Source organism: Eublepharis macularius, chromosome 2 (assembly GCF_028583425.1).
Source record: "Eublepharis macularius isolate TG4126 chromosome 2, MPM_Emac_v1.0, whole genome shotgun sequence".
Taxonomy (NCBI): domain Eukaryota; kingdom Metazoa; phylum Chordata; class Lepidosauria; order Squamata; family Eublepharidae; genus Eublepharis; species Eublepharis macularius.
In genome coordinates, this window is record NC_072791.1 from 218,776,955 (window position 1) to 218,799,504 (window position 22,550).

General features: G+C 43.5%; 1 protein-coding gene across 1 annotated transcript in view; it reads right to left on the reverse strand.

The window, feature by feature from the left end:
• CCDC150 (coiled-coil domain containing 150) overlaps positions 1–22,550 on the reverse strand; it is a 57,133-nt gene that overhangs the window by 5,172 nt on the left and 29,411 nt on the right. The window contains 9 exon segments of the mRNA XM_054970132.1: positions 703–864; positions 2,756–2,824; positions 4,635–4,829; positions 5,453–5,579; positions 7,769–7,938; positions 9,303–9,393; positions 10,012–10,181; positions 12,857–12,985; positions 22,439–22,501. Of these exon segments, the coding sequence (XP_054826107.1) occupies positions 703–864; positions 2,756–2,824; positions 4,635–4,829; positions 5,453–5,579; positions 7,769–7,938; positions 9,303–9,393; positions 10,012–10,181; positions 12,857–12,985; positions 22,439–22,501 (1,176 nt within the window).

Genomic DNA, 22,550 nt, shown 5'->3' on the forward strand with positions numbered 1-22,550 from the left:
CAATCAGTTCCAATCTACTGAGCTGAAGGCAGCAGATAGATCCACAAATGCTGCAAGCATGGCCTTTTGGTGGGGCCCTGAAGACTCTGCTGAGCCAGCTCGTAAAGGGTCAAGCAGTAATCAATAGTGCCTACCCCTTTCCTGAACCACTGCTTGTTCAGGAGGGATAACATTATTGGAGGCTTCCCAGTTCTCCAGAACTATACTATATAGCCATTTTAACATTCCCTCCTTATGGGACTGATAATACTTGCAAACTGTTCTTGTTCTCAGTGCCTTCATGTGTAAATTGATCAAGTATAAAAACAAGAAAAAGCAGCCTGCAAATCTGATAAAAAATGGCAGCTTGGATCCCACAGATCTTTTTGTCTGATGGAAGTTTTCATGAGCAGATCTGATTTTCCTTGCCCCCCCCTCCACCTGCTGCAGCCCTAAACACCCCTCCAGCATTGCTCTTGGGGGACAGAGGACAGCCAGAAATAGCATAAGGCAGGAATCACAGGTCAGCGGGGGAGGGGGGGATAGTTGAAAGGCTGTAAACAGTTTCCATTCGTGGGCCATGACCACGGGAGCCAACCCAAGCCACTGCCACGGATCTTCTCGTCGCAGCAGAACCTGCTCTCTCCACCCCCACCCTAGCTGCGGGAATGCCAAGAGGCCTGGTGACCCCGAGACTTCCGGCCAGCAGACTGGCTCCCTTACCTTGCACTGTTCCTCAAGCTGCCGCCGCCGCCGCTGCTCTTCTTCTAGGCGGCTCTCCAGGTTTCTGTTCTGCACGGCCACTTCTTCTTGGTTTCGGGCCAGCAGTTGCATCTCACGCTGCAGGCTTGCCAGTTCAGTCACAAATTCCTTGATGCTGATGGACTAGATGCAAAAAGGGTGGGGTGGGTGGAAACCATATCTCTCATTAGGCCACCAGATCTGTAAGCAACGTGGAATTCCTCTGCTGGTTTTTGTTTTGGCGAGGCCCCTCGCATTATTCATCTGTTCCCAACCACAAACGAGATGCTATTCAAGTCTCTGGTGCTGCCAACGTTGCATGGTGGGCCACACTAGGTAACCACTTGCTCACAACTTACTTGGCACCTTGAGCCCTGTAGCATAGTGGTTAAGTGGTTGGGCTGGGAATCAGCACTCTGCTGGTTTGAATCTCACTACTGCTATGAGCTCAGCAGTGGCCTTGCATAAGCCACTCCTCTCAGCCCCAGCTCCCCACCCCCCACCCCGCTGTATTGCGGGGATAATAATAACACTGACTTTGTTCACCACTCTGAGTGGACGCTAATCTGCCTAGACGGGCAATATATACGCACACTGTTATTATTATTCACTGTTTGGGATATGGTCGAATTCCTAAACCATTTTACTGAAGCTGAGCTAGGAATATGAATGTTATTTATGGAACAACAAAATCTGGGATGATAGAAGCTTCAAGCTTCATGGTGTAAAGGTATATACATATATACTTGCTTGACCTTCTTTATTTTAATTTTGGCTGAACCCCTCTCTTCCAAACAGAGATCCATAAAGCTCATTAACAATAACTATTTACTTTGAACATTTATATGATGTATCTTCCAGAAACCTGTGTGAGGCAGTTACACCTGCTCAAGGTCAGCTCATGCAAACAGGCACTTGTGGCTTCTAGGAACCATAAGGCATCACCCACATGAAGCGCTGTACAGCTGACTCAGCAACACGACGGTGTTCTGTTGTTACCCACAGAACCTACAGCCCACAGCTCAAGCCAGTCCAATGCATTATTAATGACCTACCACCTATGCTGGATTGTGACACTTTCCTCACACAGGCACTGGGGGGGAGGAGGGCACCTTTTCCTGCTTATAGACAGCCTACTAACCCGAAACAATTACTCACCCACAATGATAAACTACTTAACACTAAAATGGACTCTGGTGTCAAGGTCTGCAACAAACCAAGATGCCAAATTTGCTCTCATATCGATCTTAGCAACACCCTCAGTGGACCCAACAACATCAGCCATAGCATCTCAGGTTCATACTCCTGCTTATCCTCCAATGTGATTTATGCCATCTCGTGTCAGCAATGCCCCTCCACTTTCTACACTGGACAAACTGGCCACTCCCTTCAACAAAGAATTTAGTAGACATAAGTCTGACATCAGAAACCACAGCATTCAAATCCAGTAGGGGAACATTTTAACCTTCCAGGACATTCAGTTGCTGACATAAAAGTAGCAGTTATCCTGCAGAGGAATTTCAAAGGGAGGTTAGAAAGAGAGACTGCTGAACTGCAACTTATAATGTAGCTCAAGACAATGCATCCACCTGGATCGAATTGAGACAAAGGCTTCCTGGCTCATTACTAATGTTGATTTATCCACACCCACCACCCCTCTGCATACCCCACCCTATTCAACCACGCCTGCCATTGTCATTCACTGGCTATTATCATTTGGCTTCTGTAATCACTCCACTCTCCAAGATATAAGTACAGATGGACTCACATCATAGTTGTATCTGAAGAAGTGAGTTGTGGCTCACGAAAGCTCATTAATTTTGTTAAGACTTATAGGTGCTACTGGACTCTTGCTCTTTTCTACTGGTACATGCAAAAATGTTTGTGATCCAATTCAGAACTTTTAGTAAAGAGGCCTTTTTAAAAACGTTTGTGGATGATGCCCTTGGTTGATAATTTGATTACAATTTGAGTGGAATAAAGTGACCGTGCATTCAGCTATTAAAGATGTTTCCATCTCTCTTGCACAAGTTACCTGCTCGTGGTTTTTCTTTTGGTACTGCTCCTTCATCTCTTCCATTTGCCTCAACTCCAGTTCGATTTCCTGAAAATCATTCACAAAACAATCCTGAAGTTCACAGAGAAAATTGCTCTCCCAAGTCAGAATACAGGTATTAATTCCCATGTCTTGACAATCTTGGACCCACGAAATCCCAGTCCTTCCTCTAAGGTGGAAATCTCACTGATTTGTGCCACAGAAGGTCAAGGAGAGGGAGTCCAGCACCCCCGGATCTCAAGGAGAAGGCCTACAAGATGTAGGGCTCTCTTGCTTGCATTACCATTAGACATTAAAGGTGGCCCAGGGAAGAACAATTCTCACAGCATTGCCCCGGGCAGATCTCGGATTATCAAAGCCTCGTCCAAAAAAAGTCCTCTCTGCCTTTAGCTGCTATACAGCCAGATGAATTTCCAAGGCATGGAGTTTACCCCCCTGTAGTGCTTCAAGGGCAAAAAAATTCAGACGCCATCACTGGCAGCCTGGAGCATAATCCTTGTTACAACTCATTTCTATTTTCATCCAGGCATTTCAGACCGCCAGCCTTTGCTGGAAAAGGAGGGGAGCAGGAAACAACGATGGTTTCTAGTCACAACAGTAACGATAATCCAAGATGCGCTGCTTGTTTTGCTAAAGTGCAGCAATTAAAAAAGGGGGGGGGGGACCAAACAAGGGGATGGATCCAACTATCCTCGAAGGAGGCTTCTTCCAGCCTAACGAGGAAGAGCTGCTTAAAACTGGAGGAAGGCTTCAGACTTTACTCACTGGAGTAGTAGGGTAGGAGCAGGATCCAACCCACTGAATGGGCTCTTATTAACTCCCTTCTACAAATGGAGAAAATGCACACTGTTTACACTACAGCTGAAACACCAGCGGAGCCCTGATCACTGAGAGTGACCTGGCGGAAGGCACTGGGTCCCCAGCCTCCTTTCCTGGAAGTGTAAAAATGTCCGCCTCCCGCCAAAAGACGACTCCCTAATAGAACCAAATGAGTTGGATCCCGTGACCTGAGGATTCGAGGAGAGTGGATCTGTCCTGTATTCTTCCCCTCCAGCTGTCCTTTCTGATCCTCAAAAACGTTATTCCAGGGGACACGAGACCAGTGTGGTGTAGTGGTTAAGAGCGGCAGGAGTCTAATCTGGAGAGCCGGGTCTGATTCCCCACGCCTCCTCTTGAAGCCAGCTGGGCAACCCTAGGTTAGTCACAGCTTCTCAGAGCTCTCTCAGCCCCACCCACCTCACAGGGTGATAGCTGAGGGGATAATAACAACATTCTTTGCAAGCCGCTCTGAGTGGACGTTAGGTTGTCCTGAAGGGCGGTATAGAAATCGAATGTTATTATGTCATTATTAACAGCCACATGGTTTAGGAAGCAAAATCGCCCTCTCCTATCCTCCATCAGTGGAACTCCGCTGCCTGAAGACAAAGACGGGAGTGATTTTGTCGCTGCCTCACTTCCCACTGCTGCCTGCCAGCCCACATGGCTGCTACTCCATGTGTGTCCCATGAACCCAGAACAAATGTTCCTTGGGTCAGAAAACACAGCTGGGTGGGAGGGGAACGTAGGAAAGATCTGCAGTCCCCAGCACCTTCCGCTGATAGATCGTGTGATCCAACCCCAGATGGTGGGATCCAAACCCCGTGTTAGACACACTGTAAAACAACAACTCAGTTCAACAAAATAAATAGTGGAAAGGCAATTGGCTGAGTTCTATTCAGGAGGACCCACCAGCACAAAGTACCCACGAAGCTTCCATTCTAGTGACTGGTATCAGTCTGGGGACAACCCCGTCTACTGAAGAGAGACCCAGGCAACAGACATGGGCAACAAGAACACCGATGCACACCCAGCAACCCACCTTTATCCTCTCTGTGTTCCGGGCATTATTTGTCTTGGAATTAAAGTACTGTGTGATCAACACTTTCTGTCTCTTCACTTTCTCCTTGTGACGAGCCAGCGCCTCCTCCAGCTCCGCCACTTTTGCCCGCAGCTCCCTGTTACAGCGTGACACATCAGTGGACTTAGAGGAGGCCTCCTCGAGGGCTTTCTTCAGCTACAGGATATCAGGAACACGGTTAGCTCAGTGTGATTTCAGTGGGCAGCTCAGGAGACCGCTGAACATGTTCTCTGCCTTGGCCTCCCAATGAGCCAGCCAGAGGGTGAAGTAAGGGGAGGGAATGCGATGGCATAAAGGCAAAGCTGCCGATTCCTCCATGGGAACTGATCTCTGGAGATCAGCTGTAATTCTCAGAGAACTCTAGACCTCACCCTTGACACTGGTAGCCCTAGCAGCATGTGGATCACATCGTTTCAGAAAGTTACTTAGGATCCAGCTCCCACCCACCTGCCTGGAGTACAGCATAAAAACAAAATAGATAAAAAAAACAAAATAGATACAATTAACAGTATAAAAGAAATGGTTATTTTAAAAAGCCCGTAAGATTTTTTAAAATTACAGATCCTGCATTATTGGGGTTAAAATATACCAGACTCAACCCACGGTCTCCTTGCTATTCCTTCACAACCGCAGCCTTGCTCGTGCACTAAGAAAGATGCATCTTTATGCTGCTAATGTGAAAGCAACAGGCTTTCATTGGTGCCGGTCTGAATCACAGCAGTAAAGCAGGACTCCCCTTCTGGAAAAGAGACCAAGGAGAGCTCTCAAACGCCTCTCACCTCAGCCGATTCCTTCTGGGCTGCTTTCTTGATCGCTTCTCGTTCCGCCTGAAACTGTTTCTTGAGGGACTCCAGGCGTTCGGCATACAACCTGGCCTCCATCTTGGCGTTCTCGATCAGCTGGTCCCTTGAGGAAGTCGGGAGTGAAATCAGCCACAGTCTGCTACAGAAGGCAGGCTATGGCACGAGAACTCTACACTCCCAGGCGGGCAGCACCCGGTCATGAAACGGGGGGCCAAAGGCACTTGAGGCTCTTCAACTACTAAAGGCTGCTGGTAACACCAGCTCCATACTTTTCTGAAAGAGCCAAAGCACCTCAGGGCAAACCTAAGCCCAGCATGTAGCAGGTAATGCAGAGGTTCACCGCACAAGATGACATTCAGGAAGTTAAAATGCTCTCTCTCAGAAAAAGCAAATCAGAAACACAAAGCACTTAAAGAGGTATATATAAAATGACAAAAAGGGATAGAAATTGAGTAATTCAAACATTTCTACACTGCCAGATGCCAACCATTCCTCCAAGCAAGATTCCAAACAAAGAGCCATGCTACAAGAGATGAATTGCACGAGGACATGCATGTGAAAGGAGTTGCAATGTTAGCCGGGAAGCTGAGTTTTAAAAGAGATCAGAAGGCTTTGTCAGGAAATTGACAAAGCCTTTTAAAACTCTGCTTCCCGGCTAACATTGCAACTCCCTTCAAGTGCGTGTTCTCATCTAATTCATCTCTTGTAGTTTGGCTCAGGGTTCTCAGACTTGGGCCCAATTCATAGCTAATTCATAGCTAATTCATAGCTAATTCATAGCCACACTGGCTGCCTCCTTAAGAGAGCTTCACGCATTGCTAGCTACCACCCAACTCACGGCTCCGTTTCATTCTCCCTCTTGTTTTTGCTTCCTCTCTAACTAACCCAAGAGGCAAATGTGCAAGTTTCAGCAGGAGCTGAAATCCTGTATTTTGATTGGCTGGTAAGCTGATTTTTTTTTTAGAAAATAGAGAACAAGGTAAGCCAGCCAATGAGAGGAAAGAGCGAAACAGCAACCACTCAGAATAAGGCTAGTTAAGCATCTGTTTCAGATGGGTAGCCTTGTTGGTCTGCAGTTGAAGAGCAAGATCCAAGTCCAATAGCACCTTAAAGATCAACTAGATTTCCAAAGTAGGAGCTTTCGAGGGTTAAAGCTCCCTTGGTAAGATACTTCTCATATCTGACGAAGGGAGCTTTGACACTCAAAAACTCGTACCTTGGAAATCTGGTCGGTCTTTAAGGTGCTACTGGACGTGGATCTTGCTGTAAGCATCTGTGAATGATACCACCATCCTTAGAATGGGCCTTTCACATCAACAGAGGCTGGACTAAACCAATGATGGACAGCAATTAAAAAAATAAAGCAATGCTTTCTAGAGCTAATGTTCATAGCTTCCTAACACAGGATGTGCTAAATGTTTCACCCTCGCAGGAATACAAAATCCCCATATGGGCAAGAGGGTTGCTTTTGGAACACATGGCACGCTTTCTTCCTTTTGAGCCTTGCGGCTTTGGGTTCCACAAATAAATCTCTAAATTACAAGTCTGACAGCCAGCATGGGGATACCCACTGGGAACAAAGACAAGGTCTAAACGAAGTGAAATAGTCACCTATGTATAATTTAAGCTACTGATCCTTAACTTTTAACCCATTCCCACTAAGTACGCAATACTGCCACCAAATGCTCCCCAAGCAATAAAATCACGACATAAAAAAACAAAAAACACTCCAGCCGTCCATAAGACAGCTTTATTTATATTTATGTTACATGTAGACAAGGGAGAAACGGATTCTCACAAGTGGTGCCCAGTTTCATTTAAGCCCAACTGACACTCTTTGAAGAACTGGTTTCTCGGTGGTCTTTGGTGCTATTTTTCCGTTTCTTCTGGCTGGAATCTCATTATACAAACTGAGCCTCACAGACGACGGAGTATTATTTCCCCCAAGTGGGGAAGTGGCATTTCTGCTTGATTCCTACTTGATATGTGTTTCCTTTTTAAAGGAAGGAAATGGTGGATCTGGGACTTTATCTTCGGGGCAGGATGAGCAGTATCAAACAACTCCCTCTCACTGGATGTCAGAAGCCACTACAATCTGGTGGGGGAAAGGGGACTACCTAAATTGGTTCCCCGCAGAGTTCTTAATCCCCCACCAGATTTGTAGATTGGTGCTGGGAGGGGGACGGGGGGCTGTACAACCCCTGCAAAGAAGCCTCCCCTCACCAAAACTGAGCTATACCAAAGGCAAAGGCAAAGGGAAGGGGCCTCCGGCCTCTGTGTGGGCAGCCTGACCTGCACTCCATCAGCTGCTGGTACTCGGCTTCTTTGCTTTCCAGCTCTTCTTTGGCATGCGCCAGCTTGCTTTGCAGGACAGTGTTGGTCTGCAGAGTCTGCTCCGGATTCTGGGCAAGCTTCTTGGAGTCTCCTTTCGTGGCTTCCTGGGCTTTACGAAGCGGGTCCACCTTGGGGCGGAGAGAGGTGGAGAAGCACAAAGACAGCTAATGGCTTTAACAAAACCAAACAGAGGACTTCCTTTAAAACTCTGTCTGTTTTATCACATTAGAGGAAGAGAACAATTTCAGACGACCTTACGGCTATTCTTAACGCCACACAGGAAATGCTTTTATGGATGAAGAGCGGTGTATTCACTAGCCAAAGGTCTGAGATCTGTTCAAAATGCATCTGATGCAAACCACGAGGTGCACCTCAGTTTTGGAAGTGACCAAATTCCCATTTGCACTCAACGTACTGCCCATTTTGAACCGTTACTCATTTTATTGTGTCTTTTCTTCAGAATGGCCGCACATTAAGGGTCCAAACGATCTGTATTATCCCACCACAGTAAGGCATACAAAGTAGAAATGGCTGTTAGCTACTGATGAAGTTCATCAGTTCATATACGGTGCTTCTGTATCCATAAAGGCATTCCTACGGTCCCTTTCCAAGAACGTATCAGCCAGGTTTTTCCTCCATTTCCATAGTAAGGAAAACAGGTGAAAGTGGCCCAGTCTGGGAGCGGCTCTCCTTATCAGTAAGGTCTGCAGGCACTCAAGTAGCACAGCTGACAGGCACTGGAGCTGCAGAACAAGTTGCTCTCGATTTTGAGAACAGACAAGGTACAAGACACATGCCCGAGATTTGAACTATTTATATTTTATTTATTTTATTTATTGTCTGCCTTTCCCACTGAGACTCGAGACAGGTTATACAGTGTAAGTCCATTCAATCAACGGCCGGTACAACACAATAGGATATGGATTGCAGAACATTTGAAAACCAGCATAGAGCTGAACACAGATGTGAAACACGGAAGAAACAAAATATAATTATTGACATGAACATATTAAACCACACAGAAACTCTCAGTAGGAGCATATCTACACCAAGAGATAGTACCCAGTAGTATAGTCTATAGGACTTACTGCACAGGGAAGTAATTGTGATACAAGACTGGATACAAGAGCAAAATAGATTTTATTTTTTGAAATATGGGCGGAAATTCAGACCTGAAAGGTTACTTTTGGGCATACACACAGAGGCTTTTCTCCATACTCTGGTTATCAGAAAGACCCACATCCATAGAATTATTCATGAAAAACAGTAAGCGATTAGAGAACTCGAAAGAAAACTTCCTATGGTCGCAAAAAGAGAAAAAACTGGTAATATAATTCATCAGTGTGCTGATCTCTGTCACCGATTAACGAAAGCTACCACAAGAGCCTTCTCAATGGCTCAGAGAGGACTGTGATTCTCTCGGTTATTTTATGGCCTCAGACAGACAAGAATAAGACCATCAGGCTAACCGTAGAAAATGATCTTTCTTTACCTTCATACTGCGCTGAGGTTCCAAGGCCAGCTGGCTGTGGCACTGCTCCAGCTCTTCCTCTAATTTCTGGATTCTTTGCTGGCTCTGGCTCCTGCACAGGGAGGCCAAGGGCGAATGAGGGCAACATACACAAGGGAAATGCCCCCCCCCCCGCTTCCTGCTTAAACACCATTAGAACATTACCTTACTTCCTAACTGGGATATACTCAAACAGCACATAAAGCTGCTGGAGTACTACACAGACGTTCTCATGTATTGGTTCTGTCCCCAGAATAAGCACTTCCAGTTTTGTTCCTGAGCATGTTTGCCAAATCAGTTATTCTTGGGCCTTTTCCCCATTGCGGTTGGTACGAACTGCATTCTAGCTAACTGCCCCATTCTCTTTTGCCAAGGTTTTCCAGAAATTCCCTCTGTATCGATGTCCTTCTTCTACTCATTCTACCCCGAACCTATTAAACTGATAAGAACAGATTGACTACGCTTGATCTTAGCTAAAAGGCCGAGAAGCGATTCGAACCTATGATCAATTTCCTTGTATGAAACAGAAATTCTGCAAAGGTACTTCATTTGTCATCTTCTTACATCCCTCACACCCGACCCTGGAATTAGCTGCTAAAGATACTTTTCAGCTTTAAAACGAACAGCCAATTAGCTTCACAACTCAATTCCATTGAATATCTAAAACATCATAGGTGGCAAGCCCAGATACCTGCCCTTCCTTAGGTCACTGATCTCAGAATCCTTGCGCCCCAACTCCGTCTGCGCCTTCTCCAGAGCTTTCTCCATTTTGCTGTGAGAAGCCAGCACATCTTCGAGCATTGTGGTTACTTTGAAATTGTCTCCCTTAGCTTCTTCCAGCTTGCGGCGCAGATTTGTCACCTGACATTTAAAGAAAGCAAGGGAGAGATCCACTAATGTCAACTTTGGGTCATGGATTCTATCAGTCAAAGGCACGTGGGCTGTAGCTCACTGGCAGAGTACATCTTTAGCATGAAAGAAGATCCAAGTTCAATTCCCAGACTTTCTAGTTCAAGGCTCTCAGGTGACAACTCAGCACAAGACAGCTTTGTGAGTTCAAGCAAGCTATGCCTTGGAGTTCTACAATTCTTTCAGTCCTGAATAGCAATTAATAGTACTTAACATCTCTAAGGCTTTAAGTGTTTATAGCATGTTTTAAATATTTTGTAAAAACGTGACAGCAGCAAACATCTGATACAGAGCTGAAGAAATGCCGAGACAAAGCATATGCAATTCTAAGTCTGACATTAAACAACATAGAGCTACCCAGTAGGCACTGCCGGCGCCAGAGTCTCTGGCGCCTGCGGCAACCCTCCCCCCCCGTGCGTGCGCTGCCACGGACTGCGCGATGACGTCATCACGTGATGATGTCATCGTGCAGCACAAGTCAAGGCATTCGCCGGCAGATGGCTGGGGTGGCGGGCGGAGGCTGCTCCACACACCGCCCCGGCAGCGGCTCGTGGCTGCTGCGCCCGGCTGGGGGTGTGTGGCAGCGGTGGCAGCGGCACAGGGCTGGCTGGCTGCAGCAGCTGCAGGCCAGCCACGCCAGCTCCCCGGTGCATGCCTCCACCCCCGACACCCCCTCCGGCGCCTCTCCAGGGCCCTCGCATCTGAGGCCACTGCCTACCTGGTCTCTATGGGCGCGCCGGCCATGCCAGTAGGATCATACAAAGCAACAGATAGTACACAGTAGCACATAGATGAAACAACATATAGTACTGGTGGTGAAGTCTACAGTCCCTATCTCTTTAGTGAAGCTTCTCCTTGAGACTACATCCCTACACTAGAGCCATCCCACCTGAGTAAAAAAGCCCTCTTGAATAATTCAGTTTTGCATCATTTATGGCTGTTTTGCTTGAGTATTCTAAGTCCTTCACAAGCAGGCATTCTTTCTGCCATGTAAAGTAGGGTCCAGTGCTTATACCTCAGTCCCTTTTAGGAACTGAAGCAATTTTGACTCAAAATCCTGATTTCACCAAGAGAGATTTAAGATCAGCTTGCTCACAGTGAAATCACTGGAGACAAACTCTGGCTACCTTGTAAAGGTAGTTTACGGCTCAGATCTGAGTTTATGGTTCAGATTTCAAATGGGGACTTTCCAGTGCCCAACACACCCTCTTAACCATGAAGCCAACTTTGATTTTGTTTTTCCTGATTCTAGATTTTTTTTAAAAAAATTACTTCATTGATCAAAGAGAAGACAAGATCTGCATGTATGTTTCTTTATTTCAATATTTTATGGATAGTGATTGGAGTGTTGGGCTAGATTCCGAATGGATATAAGATGATGTATAGGTGGTATTTAACACCGAAAAAATTAGCAAATGTAAATAATGATATGTCAAACAAATGCTGGAAATGTAAAAAACATGAAGGTTCCTTTTATCATATGTGGTGGACGTGTGAAAAGGCCAAGCTTTTTTGGTCTAAGATTTATGTAGAAATGTTGTTAATTGTGAAAAGTAATTTGTTGAAGTGCCCGGAACTGCTGTTGTTAGGTTTAAATATGGAAAAAGTTAATGTCAAGGATAGAACACTATTATATTATATGATGGTAGCAGCAAGATTACTATATGCACAGTACTGGAAGCAAGAACAAATACCAGAAGTTGAAGATTGGATTCAGAAACTGTTATACATGGCAGAGATGGACAAAATGACAAGAAAATTGAAAGAACAAAATCCAAGTGAATTTTTGAATGACTGGGGGAAATTTAAGGACTATCTTGAAAACAAGTGGGATGTGAAAGGACAACTGTGGTCTCTGGATAACTATTAAGATGTACAGAGAATAAGTATGAACTTTACCTTTAATAATAGAAACAAATAATAGAATAGTGATAATGATAAGAAATAAGGGGTTATAGTGCTGTTGGGAGTCAAAAAGGAAAAGGGGGGAGAAGGGGTGGGGGCATATATACCAGAATAAGGGGCAAATGTAGCTATACCATGTATTATGGAATGTATGTTATCTCATCTAATAAAAATTGATTTTAAAAAAAAGAGTGTTGGGCTAGATTCCAAGAAACCCAGATTCCAATCCTCACTTTTCCCTTGCAAGGTGAGCTTGGGTCAGTCACACCCTCAACGGGTTGTTGGGAGGATAAAATGAAGAAGAGAATGATGTGGACTTTGGAGTCCACATTAGGAAGAAAAGTGGGGTATAAATGAAGTATATAAAAATACATCCTTGCTATTGTGTTGTTCCTTCAATGTGGCAAAACTGCACAGCTTCAAGAGTGTGCCAGCACTACATTCACAATATATATATTTTAAAAGTTAGCTCTGTATTGCCTGAGTTCTCTTCCACCAAGTTTGTTTGTTCTGCTATTCCAGTTTCACCTCTCCTTCCCTCACACACTAAAACTGTGAAAATCATAACTGAGAAATGCAATGTATATTCACAGAACACCCTCCCAATTTATGAACTCCTACAACACAGATCTGGATATCAGGATTAAAGGGGCTGGAGATGCCAACCAGAAGTTCAGCAACCACGGCATGTGATTTGCTTCACACAATGCCAAGTTTGTCACCTTCCGTTTCCTTCTTTCTTCACTAGCACTCATGAGCTCTTTGATCTGCTGGCTCTCTCTTAATGCCTCATCACAGGATCTGACTGTCTGGAAAAAATCCTCATCTTTGCAGTCAAGGACAGATTGTGTCTTTTGCAGAGGAAGAGAGAGAGAAAGAGAAAGAGAGAGAGTAAATTTTATCATCCAGAAACTATGGAACCCTCAGTCAGAAGTCATACCAACTATGAAGGCAGCTTATTGTTGAAATGAATAATAATAATAATAATAATAATAATAATAATAATAATAATAATAATAAACTATGAAGGCAGCCACAAGCTCTCTATAAATCATTTACTAGTCCAACTTTTTAAGGAATCCCACGTGTAACAGAATGTCCTGAAAGGAAACTCTGACAGATTACTCACTTAGATGTAATTACTTACCACAAGTGGGAATGGCAAACTTCAAAGATAAAATGATTTTTCTAGAACTCTTCATCTTACAGCAACTGAGAGCCAGTGTGATGCCATGGTTAGAGTGTTGGATTAGGATCTGGGAGACCCAGGTTCGAATCCCCACTCTGCCATGGAATCATGCTAGGTGACCTTGGGCCAATCATACTTTCTCAGCCTAACCTACCTCACAGGGTTGTTGTGAGGATAAAATGGAGGAAAGTAGAATGATGTAAGCAACCGTGAATCCCCAGGGAGGAGAAAGGTGGGGTATAAATAAAGTTAAATAAATGAATAAAACTGTCAACAGAAAGGAATGTTAAAAAGGAAATAAAAAAACAAATACCTCTAACTCAGACGACTTTTTCCTGAAAATGCAAAATCAAGCACTCTAAACGGCAGCAGTTTTCTGTACAATCAATGATAAACCGTGTGGAAACAAACCCCAAACCACCTACCTGAAAAACCTACCCTTAGACAGCTTCTGGTGTCCCATATTGGTCTTTAAAGAGAAATATTTTGGAGGCACCCCTCTCATATACAAAACTAGATGTCAAGATGAGAGAGCCCAGCCTAGCCTTCTCCACTACAAGCTAGTTTTCTGAGCACAGGGATTTTTTTTTATATGGAGAAACATTCACTCATGTAAGCCCCCAACTGCAGTCTGAAATGATCCAATATAGAGAAGTTTACTATCTCACAGTATAACTAGATGTCCCGGGGCCTGACATCCCTTCGGAGGAAGAGGGACGCAAAAATGCAAATGAAGCCTCAAGGGATGTTTGATCAAAGACTCAAGAGGGGGGAGAGAAAAACTTTAAACCTGTCCTCCCCTACAGTTGCTCACTGAAAAAGCTACCTTCTGAATTGCTCTTAATCCTGCTGGGGACATACGGATATCACCCCCCCCCCCTGCCCATGGTTAAAAAACTCAAGGGGTGGTTTTTCAGAGAGAAAACCTCTTGGGGGAACTGAAGTTTCCTGTTCTCCTTCATCAGCTGTGCCTTCCGTAATCAAACAATCCCGGAAGCTGCCGTTTGCAAAAGGGGAAAAAAGGTCTTATAAAATAAACGCAGTGGGGAACTTCCGGTTTGGGATCCATGGAGGTCTAACGCAGCTCCATTTGCGGAGCTGACCGGACTGCCGTTTTAACCGGCCGGAGGGGTGAAAATAGCCCGCGGCCGACTGCTCTCAGGCGGGGAGCAGGCAAAGAACGCTCAAGACCCTAGGGTGAGCTAGATCTCGGACGAGGGGGGGCTCTACACAACGAGTCTCCTCTCGGTCCTTGAGGTCCCACCTTGCGACGGGTCGGCTATAATCTCTGCGGCAGTTTTGGGGCCAATTCGGCTGGCATAAGACCTACATACCCAAGCTTCGATCGGGGAGGGAAGTTGAGAGGAGAATTCAAGATCGAAACAGCGATTACAACCCGAGAAAGTTGAAGAGAAGGTAAAGATCGCTATCTCTTGAAACGGGACAGATTGACAAAAACAGAGAGGAAAGAAAGTAGACTTTTAAACTGCAACAGACTAGTGAAAAGAAGGGGAAGGCTCGGCAGGAGTTGTACTTTAAAAGAGACTAAGTTTAAAGAAGTTATTACAAAAATTGGACTATTGTTTTGAATACCTGTGGTTTTGGAGCTGTGGGAAAAGACACCATCGCGAGACCTGCTGTGGGAAGATGGGAGACAGGAAGTGCGTAACAACAATAGAGTGGCTGGAGAGAAGCGGCCCTTGCCGAAGGACAGGAAGTAGGGAATCGCCATTTTTGAAAGGGGAAGGGTCGCGGCTTCAGCGGAAGAGGAAGTAGGCCATCTTGGATTATAACAACATAGAGAAACCATAGAGAAAAGACGCCCGACATTTTGGATATTTAAAAATTTAATTTTGGCAAAGATTGGGACATTTGGAAAAAAAGGAAAACGTTTAATCATACGCCACGGAGCTAAGGAAGAGAGCAGATTCGTGGGAGCGAGCTAAAGCAAGCCCCACGATGTCGAAAAAAGAGTGGCAATCGGCAATAGAAAATCTGGATAAAAAACTTGTAGACATGATGAAAGAACTTAAGGATACGAAATTGGAGCTTATTAAGGAGGTTAAAGAAGTTACACAGACAGTAAAGTCGGAGCTGTCAGAGGTGAAAAAAGGCGTGGAAACGATTAGTAGTGAATTACAAGGAACGCAGCAGAGAGTCAAAACAGTAGAAGACGCGATGGAGAACTTAATAGATACGCAACAAACAGAGATGAGACTGGTGAAGGGGAGGATGTCAGTTGCAGAAACTAAACACATGGAGAAACAGCTTCGTTTTCGTGGACTGCCAGAAGTGGAAGGGAAGTCAGCGCAAGAACAGATGACTGAGGTGTTGGCTGAATACCTGGGGAAGGAGGAGGAGGAAATGGTGGCTATCCTAGATGTGGCGTACCGTGTGAACTCGAGAATTGCAACCCAGAGGAAATTACCAAGGGATGTGATTGTGCAGTTTACAACTAGAAACATGAAAGAGAGGATTGTGACAAAACAATTTCAAGACCCATTGGAGATTGATGGCAAGACGATTATCATAATGAAGGAACTGCCCAGATCAGTGTTATTGGACAGGAAAAAATATAAAGTGCTAATTCAGACTTTGAAGGACATGAATATCAGGTACAGATGGGAGTTACCGGAAGGAGTGTCCTTTGAGTTTGGAGGGGCAAAAAAACGCATCAGATCTGAGCGGGAGATGGAGAGATTTATTAAGGACAATGAAAAAGACTTACCAACAAAATTATGAATATGGAGTGTAAAGTATTATCTTGGAATGTAAATGGACTAAACTCACCGAATAAGAGGAAAAATATTTTTCATTGGCTACTAAAACAAAAATGTGATATTGTTTGTTTGCAGGAGACCCATATTAGAAAACAGGATGTAAAATACTTAAAATCTGGAAAATTGGGCAAAGAATTTGTAGCGGCCTCCAACAAGAAAAAAAGAGGAGTGGTGTTGTACATAAAAGAGGAGCTGCAGCCAAAATTTGTTATGAGAGATGTGGAAGCTAGATTTGTAGCAGTGGAATGCAATTGGAATTTAAAGAGAGTGTTGGTAGTCGGACTTTATGCACCTAACGGTGCAAAGGAAAGCTTCTTTGAGGATTTAAGGAAGCATTTAGACGGTTTTGTATATGACCAGATAATTCTTGCTGGAGACTTCAATGGAGTGACAGATCTGGAATTAGACAAAAAGACTACAACAGCACAAAAGAAAAGAGGACTATTGCCAAAGCTTTTTTTCGAGTTGATTCAACAAGAGACTCTCGAAGACGTATGGAGGAGAGAATATCCGAAAACCAGACAGTTTACTTTTTATTCTGCAAGGCATCTTACATTATCAAGAATTGATATGATCTGGGCCTCAAAGGACTTAGCGTTATGGACTAAGGAGGTAGAGATAATGCCGATGGTAGGCTCAGATCACAATCCAATTATGTGGAAATTTGGAAAAAGGAGAAAAAGGAAAGCCTGGAGAATAAATGAGGACTTGTTACAGGAAAGTGAGAATATGGAAATATTGAGAAGAGAGACAAAGTTTTTCATACAATATAACGTGAATAAAGAAGTACCAACCAGCAAAGTTTGGGACGCGTACAAGGCGGTTGTAAGGGGCATATTAATGGACTTAAATGGCAGAGCAAGGAAAAAGAAAGAGGAGAAAAGACAAGAGATTGAGGAGAAAATAAAAGCCAAAGAAGCACAGTTAAAAAAGAGACCAGGAAAAAAGAAAATATACCAGGAAATCAAAATTCTTCAAGAACAGTTAACAGCAATGAGTAATAAAGAATTGGAGTGGAATCTTAAAAGACTGAATCAAAAAGCGTTTGAGGGTGCTAACAAACCTGGGAAATATTTGGCATGGCAATTGAAGAAGAAAAGGGAGAAGAAAATAATAAATAAAATCTGTGAAGAAAACAAAACGTACCTGGAGCAGACTACCATTAGTAGAGCCTTTTATAAATTTTATGCTAAGCTGTATAATAAAAAAGAAGTAAACAAAGAATCAATAGCATCATATCTGGAGAAAACCAAACTTCCAGAAATCTCGGAAGCTTGGAGAAGTAAATTGAACAGTGAAGTAACTGATGAGGAAATAAGTAAGGCAATACAATCCGCAAATCTAGGAAAGGCGCCAGGGCCAGATGGACTTACGGCTAAATTTTATAAGACAATGGCCAATGAACTGGCACCATTCCTAAAAGAGGTGATGAATGGAGTTTTTAGGGATCAAAGGACTCCAGACACTTGGAGTGAAGCGAATATATCATTGATCCCAAAAGAGGGCCAAGACCTGACTAACGTGAAAAATTACAGACCTATATCATTACTTAACAACGATTATAAAATTTTTGCGAAGATATTGGCGGAGAGACTGAAGGGGTGGCTCTCGGAAGCCATAGAGGAGGAACAAGCAGGCTTTTTGCCAGACAGACAAATAAGAGACAATTTAAGGACAGTGATCAATGCTATTGAATACTATGACAAGCGTTGTGATAAAGAGGTTGGTTTCTTCTTTGTGGACGCTGAAAAAGCGTTTGACAATTTAAACTGGGATTTTATGTTTGCCACTATGGAAAAGCTACAACTGGGAGAAAGATTCATCAGAGCAATTAAAGAAATTTACAGAGACCAGACTGCAGCAATTGTAGTGAATGATGAACTGACTAAGAAATTGACGATTAGTAAAGGAACAAGACAAGGTTGCCCGTTATCTCCATTGTTGTTCATTTTAGTATTGGAGATTCTGATGATACAAATACGACAAGATGAGGAAATACGAGGAATAAAAATAAAGGACTATTCATATAAGGTCAGAGCATTTGCAGATGACATAATGCTAATTGTAGAAGACCCACTGGAGAACATGCCAAAAGTGATAGATAAGATTAAGGAGTTTGGAGACTTGGCAGGTTTCTTCATTAACAAAAAGAAGTCAAAGATATTGTGTAAAAACATGACTAAGCAGAAACAACAATTGTTAATGGAAACAACGGATTGTGAAGTAACTAGTAAGGTGAAATACCTGGGAGTTGAGCTGACTGCAAAAAATATAGACTTGTTCAAGAATAATTATGAAAAATTATGGACTCAGATAGAGAGAGACTTGATCAAGTGGAATAGACTGAACTTGTCATGGTTGGGCAGGATTGCAGCAGTTAAGATGAATGTGTTACCAAGAGTAATGTTTTTGCTACAGACAATACCAATCATCAGAGACTCTAAACAATTTGAAAAATGGCAGAGGAAAATATCAGATTTTGTTTGGGCAGGCAAGAAGCCTCGAGTGAAAGTAAAAGTTTTACAAGATGCAAAGGAAAGAGGCGGAATGCAACTGCCCAACCTGAGACTTTACCACGATGCAATCTGCCTAGTTTGGTTAAAAGAGTGGATGACATTAAAGAATAAGAAATTACTAGCCCTAGAGGGATACAAAAAAATTTTTGGATGGCACGCATACCTATGGCATGACAAAGTAAAGGTCAACTCGATGTTCCTGCACCATTTTGTACGGAGAAGTTTATATACAATCTGGAAGAAGTACAGAATTTATCTACAAGAAGGAACTCCCTTGTGGGTGGTTCCGTATGAGGTGATAGACCCGAGAGCTGTTGATAATGAACAACAATGCTTAACATACAAAGAAATAACTAAAACTGAAGCTTCTAAACTTAGAATAAAGACGCAAGAGGAACTATCACCTAACTACGACTGGTTCCAGTACAGACAGATTAGAGACTTATATAATTCGGATTCTGTAAAAGGGGGCATACGAACAGAGAACTCGGAACTAGAGCAGACCCTTTTTAAAGAAGACAAGAAAAGAATATCCAAGGTATACCAAGTACTGTTGAAATGGTATACTGAAGATGAGATTGTTAAAACACAGATGGTGAAATGGGCTATAAATTTCAATAAAGAAATAACAATGGAGGCATGGGAATACTTGTGGAAAACTACAATGAAGATAACGACATGTACTAATATTAAAGAGAATATCTATAAAATGATTTATCGTTGGTACATGACACCAAAGAAGATTGCGCTAGGGAACTTGAACACTTCTAATAAATGCTGGAAATGTAGGAAGCATGAGGGCTCCCTCTATCACATGTGGTGGTCGTGTGAGGTAGCTAGGCAGTTCTGGGGGGAAATAATAAGAGAAATGAGTGAAATTTTACAGTTTCAAATAAATAAGAACCCAGAACTCCTGCTGCTAAACTTGGGAATGGAGGGAATTCCAGCCCATCATAGGACGTTGATATTTTATATGACTGCAGCAGCTAGACTTTTGTATGCGCAGAAATGGAAAGTACAAGAAGTGCCAACTATTGAAGATTGGATCTACAAATTGCTGTACATGGCTGAAATGGACAAGATGACAAGAAAACTGAGAGATCTGGACTCAGGGCAGTTTAACACAGACTGGGAGAAGCTGAAACAATATTTGGAGAAGAAATGGGAGGTGGGAGGAAAACTGTGGCAGTTTGAGAACTACTGAAGTATAATAAAAGTATAAAAGAGAGGGGTGACTTTACCGGGGGAGGAAGAGAAATGTGAATTTATAAGCAGTTAGATTAACTGATTGAGATATATAAAGACATGCAAAGATTAATTGATAGAATATTGATTGAGAATAATTAATGATAAGGTTTAAACATGAGGATCGAGTAATTAAATATTTTCTTTCTTTGATAAGATTTATATGCACCAAACTGAATGTATAGAAGAGTTAAATAGATTGTTTATGTGAGTTATATAGAATTACCATAAAAAAGATGAAATGAGTAACATATAGGGAACAAATCAAATTGTTTGATTTAAAGGTGGAAAATTTTTATGGTCTATGACTCTAAAGACGTACAGTTTGGATGTATAATAAGTAAAGGAGTTAAAGATGTACTGCTTAATATAACGGAGAATGTATATTTGTTTTAGGCAGAGGAATTTAATATAAGTAAGGGAAAAGGGACAGAGGGTGGGAAAGCTGTTGGAAGTCAACAAAAAGGGGGGGAAAGGGAGGGGGTTAGAAACGAAAAATCAGGGGAAAATTGAATGTAATGTAAAAATAACAATGCTCTAACCCAATAAAAAAAATTTTCAAAAAAAAATAAAATAAACGCAGTGGGGTGGGGGGAGAGAGAATCAGGGTGAGCTTTTCCCACAACTTCAGGAAGACTTTGTGAGAGGCCTTAAGCCCACATCCAACAAAAAATGCACAAAAAATTGCAAAAAAATTCCTTTTTTGCACAGAAAATGAAGTTTGGAGTTCCTGGGGAACTCCCCCACCCCCGCTTCCCATCAACCACCAGGGTGCCTGTCTACCTGACAGAAATTGCTCGCCTACTTGAGAGAACTCCGTGGTTCTCCACTCACCATTTGGAGACCGGCTTCTTCGCTATTTATATCCCACTCGGACGCGGGCAGCTCAGGGGCAGGGGGCTCCCTTGGGCTCCCCAGCTTTTCTTTCATGAAGGCCCGGACATTCTTGAGGCAAGTCCGGCGACAGGGGTTGGGGCTATCGCCACACTCGGAAGCCGATTCCCGCGTGGGCAGGTCAATTGTGAAACGAACCCTGCGCACGTGCGTTAATGCCTGAGGCTCAAAGCCCACGTCGCCCTTGATGTCACAGGCCAGGCGTGATCTGAGAAGGTCACTGGGCTTCTGTTGCCAGGACCTGTCAGAAGGCTTCCTTTTTCTCAGTGACATTTTTACCACAGCGCTTGTTGCTTACGAAGAAGACATGAATGGCCCACAGAAAATGCAGTAAGATTAAAATAAACCGCCAAAATGTCTGTTAACTGAAGAACTGTCAAGGGACTCCATTTGTAAATATTGCCTCTCATCTCTGCTTCTACGGGGGGCTTTATAAAGTTGTTATATCACAGAGGGAGTCCAAGGAAGCCATTCTAAATCTGATTTTATCCCCCTCTTTAGGCGGCTGTTAAAAAAAAAAACCCTCAACAGCCGCTCTTATTCAAAGGCATTTGTTCTGTATGACATCACAGAATCTCCATGACCTGTTTATGATGTCATGAGACTTAGCTTACAGTGTCATCTGAATGAAGAAAGTAGAATGACTCACCAACGCCATTTCTGAAAATCCAAACATTGCAAGATGCTACAGCCTGGTGAGTAGGTTGGAACTCCACTCCTGACTCTCTACCATTTAACCGCCTCCCTCATTTTCGTGCCCAAGGCTCATTGCTGTGCACGTTTGGTTGGATTCCTCAATGATGCACTTGTATGAACAAAATGGACACAACACTGGCCCAGCTTACATTCCTCACAACCCTGTACACAAAGCACTCGGAAGACTTAGCATAAGTGCAGCACATATTCCAAGTTTTAGTTCTATATATTTTATGCACATATCATATCCAGCAGCCATCTGCAGCTTCCATGTGAAGAGGTGTCCCAGGAGTACAGGGAACAGTCTCCACTAATGAGAGAGACCACCTTCCTTTGCAGAAAAATAGCCCACCCCTCCCCAAAGTGCTGCCAGGGAACACACCAGACATAAGCTTGTCTTCAAGCACAACCTTCTGATAAAGATTCAGGGCTAAAGTTGGGGGCAAACAAACATCCCTCCCCCAGGGCAGAGGCTGGAAAACAGGCACTCCCCCCCCATCATGATAGTTTTGGAGATGAAGCAAAGGGAGCAAGCACAAGCTAGCCTATGGCTCTGCAGTGTCTCCAGGGACCGAAAGGTGGTCCCCAAGGGAAGAAAATGCTGTTTGCTCTATTTCCCCTTTGACCCAGGATTTCTTCACAGATATCAATGGGTTCATGCATCATTTACTTCCCCTCCCTTGAACTTCTTTGCTCTCTTTCCAATGCCAGGATAAAAGCACTGAAAGGGTCAGACAGCTCCTCCCTGTGGACTAAGGAAAGCAGCAGTAAAAATATTTACTTTGTGCTACAAATGACACCACTGCGGACACTACATTTCCCAAATGGTATCATGCAGCCCGGGCAACTCTCTGATCTGTCACCGTTAACTCTCACATTGTCTCTCCATCACAGACCCACTGCTTGCCCTTCTTCCAGTCCCAATTAGGGATGTACATCATGAAAACTAACCACCTGAAAAGGTAACTTGGGTTGTTTTAATACCTGTTTAACGTATGCTTCCATCTTCTGCATGCTCAATCTGAGGGAGCCAAGTTCAGTATTCACCTGCAATTCCCAACAACAGAAATTTATAGCTAGGTCCAAGAGTAGTGAA